This window comes from Danio aesculapii, chromosome 2, assembly GCF_903798145.1.
Source record: "Danio aesculapii chromosome 2, fDanAes4.1, whole genome shotgun sequence".
Classification (NCBI taxonomy): Eukaryota; Metazoa; Chordata; class Actinopteri; order Cypriniformes; family Danionidae; genus Danio; species Danio aesculapii.
Window position 1 is genome coordinate 1,025,848 of NC_079436.1, and position 7,083 is coordinate 1,032,930.

A 7,083-nucleotide genomic window follows, 5' to 3' on the forward strand; every position below is an offset into this window, starting at 1 on the left:
TAACTGTGTTACGTTGATATACGATGTGTTGTATTACAGTGCGTTGTTATATTAAGTTATGTTACGTTACGTTAAGTTACGTTATGTTGCATTACGATATATTACGTTACGTTACATTAGGTTTTGCTGCATTACACTATGTTACATTGTGTTGCGTTACGCTGTGTTGCAGTATGCTATGTTGTGTTACATTATGTTGCATTAAATTGCATTACGGTGCATCACATTGCGTTACATTACATTGCTTTATATTGTGTTATGTTACGTTCTGTTACGTTGAGTTACGATGTGTTGTATTACAGTGCGTTGTTATATTAAGTTATGTTATGTTGAGTTACGTTATGTTGCATTACGATATGTTATGTTGCGTTACGTTACATTAGGTTTTGTTGCATTACACTATGTTACATTGTGTTGCGTTGCGCTGTGTTGCAGTACGCTATGTTGTGTTACATTACGTTGCATTAAATTGCATTACAGTGCATCATATTGCGTTACATTACATTGCGTTACATTGCTTTAAATTGTGTTATGTTACGTTGAGTTACGATGTGTTGTATTACAGTGCGTTGTTATATTAAGTTATGTTATGTTACGTTGAGTTACGTTATGTTGCATTACGATATGTTATGTTGCGTTACGTAACATTATGTTATGTTGCTTTACACTACATTATGTTGTGTTGCGTTACGCTGTGTTGCAGTACGTTATGTTGTGTTTTGTTGCGTTGCGCTGCTTTACGTTACTCTATGTTGCATTACGTAAAAGTGAATTAATTAAACTAAAAAGTAACTTGCATTAAATTTTTTCAAAAGCAACTCAAATATTATTGCTTCATTTTTAATGTAACGCATGACTTTACTCGTCACTTAGAAAAGTAATATTATTACGCAAACACTGTAGATGTTTACCAGAATGTCTTTAAGCCCTTGAGCGTTGACGTCATTCAGATTTGTGGCTTTCTTCACCATGTTCTCAGCCTGTTTGAGCAGATCTTCCAGCTCTTTCAGCTTGGCTTCATAGTTGCTCAGTAGACCATCAACACGCTTCGACGCCTCTTCATTCTCATCACATTGCTTCACGATGTTTTTGACATCCTCTAAAACTGTAATGAAAGACAAAAGTGATATGAGTAAGCATTTATATTATGCTATCATGAGCAGCTTAGATATTGACAGCCTAAAGTAATAGTTAAGAGCTGTTGGCATCAAGAATGCAAACTATAAATATAATAATAAATATATTTGTCTTTCAGGGCTGTGCAATATATATAAATATACAAATATACAAATCAGTAGATTTTCATATATATACTTTTAATAGTAAAAAACTGCTTACTTTTCATGTGAGCAATATATATCGACTTTTGATTGATTGAATTCACAAAAACGGTACTATATCGTAATATATATCCTTATCAGAATATGAAATGACTTATATTGTGATAGCCATATTGTTCAACTCTACCAGCAAACAATAATGATCTGTTTATTTTTAGTTTATGCTTTTTTTTTTGCATTACACCATTGTTACCAGCAGGTGTCCCCAGTGTGTCCTAGCGCATCTGACCAGTGAATCCAGCTCGTGTAGTATATCTAATCACACAGTAAATTTAGCATTCGCAGTGTGTAAAGTGGAATAACAACAACGCAAAATGATTTTTCCCAGCAATTCCGAAGGAGGGAACACAAATATGCTAAAACTAGCACTGGATACCTGAAGTACTTTTATTTTTATACTTCAATTTGCTACAATTAACTCCCTTACATTGAGTCCATGTAGATATTTATCAGTCGACTATTGGTATATCTAATTGTTGCAACACAGGATCATTGTGGTACACCTGTCTACATTTCTGTAGACTGTAAATTAGATAGCCAGAGGTTCGTCTGGCTGCATTTCGTCTTTAAAATGAACGATACGGGGCGGTATGATGCTGCTGACGGTTTCTGTTACTTTTCACGCTACCAGCAGACTGCTTACTGGACGTTTTTTTCCGGTGTTACCAGTTTGCCCAGGAGCTTGCCATGTACGTCAGCAGACTTGGAATGCGGAGCAGAGTTGACCACGACGACATGGTTCGAGTCTGACGAAGAAACCTGGTTCCAGAAACCAGGTAAAGCATAATAAATAAATAAATAAATAAATAAACAAAAGGCTGAAAACAACGTGGTAAAATCACACAGCCGTGGCGGCTTTTATTTTTCTACAATGCTTTTGAGAACTCTATCGGTTGGGTTTAGGGACGGGCGTGGGTGGGTCAGTCAGTCGGTTGACAGCAAGCTGGCCTGGTCGGCAGAAGTGTATATTGCGCCCTCTGGTAGACTTACACGAGAAGAGGATGCACGAGAGAAATTTGAGATCATCAAAAAGTGTACACAGCGGCCTCTGGTGGATTTGTAAGGACAAAAACTGCAAGCAGACGTACCTGCGGTTATGTATTTTGCTGTCCCCAGAAATGTAGACCTGGGTACATATCCGTGATAATAGTCATTATCTTTAAATAATCTATGAAAAGAAGTCTGTAGCTTTAAATAGCTTGAGCCCTTTATATTTTAATGGATTCTGAATGGCTGTCAGTGATTTGTCGTTAATTAGCTTTAAATTAAAAATCATAAATCATACCCAATCATATTGATTTTCTACATGTTGATCAATATAGATATGTTCTGAACTCTGCTGTTGTTTTATATTCAGATTGATTAGCATTATCTTTATAGTTATCGTCTTTGGTTTGATTAGCCCTTTAGATTTAGGCAGATTTACATTTGTTTGCTTCTGCTTGCTCTTTCTTGGCTGCGTCTTTCTGTGTGGTGAATCTTCTCTTTTCCATGTCCTTCACCATGTTCTCCGACTGCTCCAGAAGTTTGGCTAAATCCGCTGACGGCAGAGATGATCCATCGCTGTTCGCATCCATCAGCTGTTTCAGGAGCTCTGAGGAACGAATTGTAAATATTCTCACTTGCCATATTTTCAGTCAATAAAAAAAAGATTGCAGAATGATGGAGTTTATATTAACCAATCTTATGTGACTAAAACTCATCCTTTCATTACAAGTCATTCCAGAAATCATGGCAATAGATACTAGGTTTTCTCATGTCATCAGATCATCAAACAAATGTGAACATTAGTCAAAGATAACACAAGCAAACACTAAATTATTAAGGGAAAACATAATCCAAACTTTATTTGTTGACCCAAAACATATTGTGGCAAACATGCAAAAAAAAAAAAAGGAAATCAGTAAGGGGGCAAATACTTTTTCACACTGCCGTTAAAGCTTGTATGATGCACATACAGCAATGTCTGTGGGTCGCAATTTGAGGGGTAATGAAAATGTGGTGTATTTGATTCATAAATTTTTAAATTGTAACATTATACCTTATATTAAATGACCCAACATGAGTGTTTAAAGTAAACCACAGTACTAAGAAACTGCGGCTGAAACATTCAGATATGGTCAATGTTTCACAGTAGTGTTTTCAGGATCTGTTAGGACAAGCCTATTACACACTATTGATTCTGTTTCCTTAACTGCAACAAAAGACACACCTTTGTCGGTTTTTCATTCATTCATTCATTTTCCATCAGCTTAGTGCCTTTATTTATCAGGGGTTGCCACAGCGGAATGAACCGCCAACTATCCCGGCATATGTTTTACTCAGCGGATGCCCTTCCAGCTGCAACCCAGTTCTGGGAAACATCCATACACACTCATTTACACACACACAGTTAACACTACGGTTTTATCAATTCCCCTATAGTGCATGTGTTTGGACTGTGGGGGAATCCGGAGCACCCGGAGGAAACCCACGCCAACATGGGGAGAACATGCAAACTCGACCCAGAATTGCCAACTGATTCAGCCAGGACTCGAACCAGCAACTTTCTTGCTGTGAGGCCACAGCACTAACTACTGAAATGGTTTTTCAATTCTGCTAACCCCATTTAAACTAATGTTTATTTACGAAACTGCTGTATAATTAATGGGTAACTCTCCAAAACACATGCATCCTCATTCACAACACCTTATCACACACATTTCCATATAATATAAGCCTACTTTCATACCATAAAACACTCAAAATCTTTCATTTTCTACCTCTTATTTTTGTAAGCAGGTTCTGTGTCTCTGTGTCCAGGTCTTTTGCTCTTTGGTGGCTGTTTTCAGCATTGGCCAGAGCTTTCTGAGAGTCTCCCGATCGCTTCCTGACCTGCACAAACAAAGGCTTGATGAATTACTTGATCCCCAGCGGATGAAAAGAAAGAAATTATGTATATATATATATATATATATATATATATATATATATATATATCAAATATATATACAGATTATTATATAAGAAAAATTATATATATATATATATATATATATATATATATAATATAGATTATATATTTATATATAAGAAAAAATGTTTAACAAAAAGGACAGAAAAAAGAGATCAGAACACATTTTAAACCTTTAATTTAGACATATCTAAAGATTTTTGTGCTGCTGTGCATCCTTGTGTGTGTAATAAGCAATATGTATGAGTGTTTTGGGCCGAGCTATCGCTAATATGCTCTTTAAATAATAAAAAGGTCACACTTTATTTTAATGTACAATTCACACTATTAAAACTTATAACTCAACAAACTACTAATTAGCTGCTTATTAACAGTTTATCAACAGGGTTTAGGTATTCGGGATGTAAAATAAATTCATACTTTATAAGTGCTAATAAATAAGCCAGTATTAAATGGTGTCAGTTGTTACATAAACTAAAGTGTTACCAAATAAAACAACAACAGCAACAGCTGCGCCACTGATTTTAGAGCAGCTGTTAATTGGTCAATGGCTGTCTATTTCAGTTCCTCAAAACATCAACAATGTGCCTTAACACACCTCCTTTTCAGAACAACATTCCCAGCGCACAAATGGGTGCAAATTATTTAGCCATTTAAACAACATGGGACAAAACGTGACAATACACCAGTGCTGGGCTGAAGCTAGTAAAAACCTTTGCATTGTGCCTGGTGCTGCATTGCACCAAGTGTATGATAGGGCCGGGAAATGCAGAAGAAAAGATTTAGCACTTGTTCTAAATTGTGTTCAACATGAAATGTGCATCTGTCTTTACATTAGAGAGAATGTCTCACACCTCTTCTTTTAGATTGTCCATATCATCGGCCAGATTAATAACATCTTGTTCTAGCTGAACAATTTTAGGCATCTGATTGTTGACTGCGAAGCTGAATGTGTTCACCAGATTCTGAAAAGAAAAAAACAACAACATGAACATACAGACAAAAAACAAAACTGTTTAAACATTAATAACTTTAAAACAATAACAGCAATAACATTAACAAAACAACAAAAACTGAATGATCCTGTTGTCTACACTCAAAAAAAAGACGATCCCACTTTATATTAAGTGTCCTTAACTACTCTGTACTTGCATCAAAAACTAAATACAATGTACTTACTGTGTTCATAATGTATTTGAGAACACTTGTGGTGGTCTTGGGTTGGGATAGGGGTAGGGTTATGGACATGTTTGGTGGTGTGGGTAGGGTTAAGGGTGAGTTGAGGTGTAAGGGATGGTCAGTAGTGTATTTACCAATGTAATTACAGAAGTTAGTTACAGATGTAATTACATACAGGTATTTACTCAAGCATAAGTACACAGTAAACACATGTATTGACATGATAAATACATTCTAACGAATTATTAATTATTGTTAATTAATTAATTAATGTAAGTACATATTAGTTAAGGCCACTTAAAATAAAGTGGGACCAAAAAACTTCTGCTGCTTATTCAAACTACTTGTCTAAAATGAGTTTACGTCATTGCTTTTTTAAGAGTTCACACTTAGCTGATGATTGATAATAAGGCATGTTTGACTTGCTGTCCCAGGAGAGAGCCCTGAGCTCAGAAGATCCCAGGGCTCCCTCCTGTTTCATAGGGGGAGAGGGGAGTTTGAGCTCAGGTAGATCTCGAGAACTCCCTGAATTCGTTTGTTTGGCCTATTGCTTGATTATTAGTGGTTTCCACAGTGGAATGAAACGCCACCCTGCTGAAAAATCCAGCTTAAACCAGCCTAGGCTGGTTGGCTGGTTTTAGCTGGTTGACCAGCCTGGTTTTAGAGGGGTTTTGGCCTCTTTCACGCTTGTTTCCAGCCATTTCAGCCTGGTCTTAGCTGGTCAGGCTGGAAAATGACCAGCTAAATCCAGCTAAAACCAGCTTGACCAGCCTGGTTTAAGCTGGACATAGCTGGTTTTGGCTGGGCTCCTAGCCTGGCAAGTTGGTCAAGCTGGTTTTAGCTGGTCATTTTCCAGCCTGACCAGCTAAGACCAGGCTGGAAATGGCTGGATACCAGCCTGAAAGTGGCCAAAACCCCTCTAAAACCAGGCTGGTCAACCAGCTAAAACCAGCAAACCAGCCTAGGCTGGTTTAAGATGGTTTTTTCAGTAGGGCAACTATACCAGGATTTGTTTATGCAGTGAATACCCAGTACTAAAACACTCATATACTGTGCCAATTTGGTCACTTATACTGCATGTGTTTGGACTGTGGGGGAAACCGTGTTGTCAATAGTGATAACCACTAAGCCACTGTGCCACCCTATCCTGGATTAATCTAGGAAATAGTGGGAGGAGTAGGGATGGATGGGGGATTCTTTAAGATGAAGATGACTAAGTCAAGAAAATCTGGTTATTTATGTACGTTTGGATTCATCTGATTGGTAAATCATATGATAGCTAATGCAGGACCGGCTGTGGTCAATCATAAGCACGTGATCCTCTCGAACATGTTCAATCCACTTAAATCTGTAAAAACAATTAGGTTAACTTAAGGAATTGTGTGGAACTCAGCATTTTTACAGGGTGTTATTGAAAAACAAAAACTTCAGCTGTTATCTTAGATGCGCCAATCTGTGAAAACAGCAATCATTTTGTTGCTTGTACACTACATTTCCCCATTTTTACTACATAGCTAGCATGTAAATACACCCTGAGAACAGTGAGATTTACAGGTTAGCATGCTTGCAATCAAAAGTGACTAAACACAAGTTTTACTGTTGAACAGATAA

The 7,083-nt window shown here is 37.0% G+C and overlaps 1 protein-coding gene across 1 annotated transcript in view; it reads right to left on the reverse strand.

Moving 5' to 3' along the window:
• Nucleotides 1-7,083, reverse strand: part of si:ch211-241e1.3 (laminin subunit alpha-3) — a 42,823-nt gene that overhangs the window by 24,669 nt on the left and 11,071 nt on the right. The window contains exons 8-11 of the mRNA XM_056464611.1: nucleotides 5,148-5,258; nucleotides 4,103-4,214; nucleotides 2,767-2,934; nucleotides 912-1,105 (exon numbers count right to left, since the gene is read on the reverse strand). Coding sequence (XP_056320586.1) covers nucleotides 912-1,105; nucleotides 2,767-2,934; nucleotides 4,103-4,214; nucleotides 5,148-5,258 — 585 coding nt within the window. The remainder of the gene's footprint in view (nucleotides 1-911; nucleotides 1,106-2,766; nucleotides 2,935-4,102; nucleotides 4,215-5,147; nucleotides 5,259-7,083) is intronic.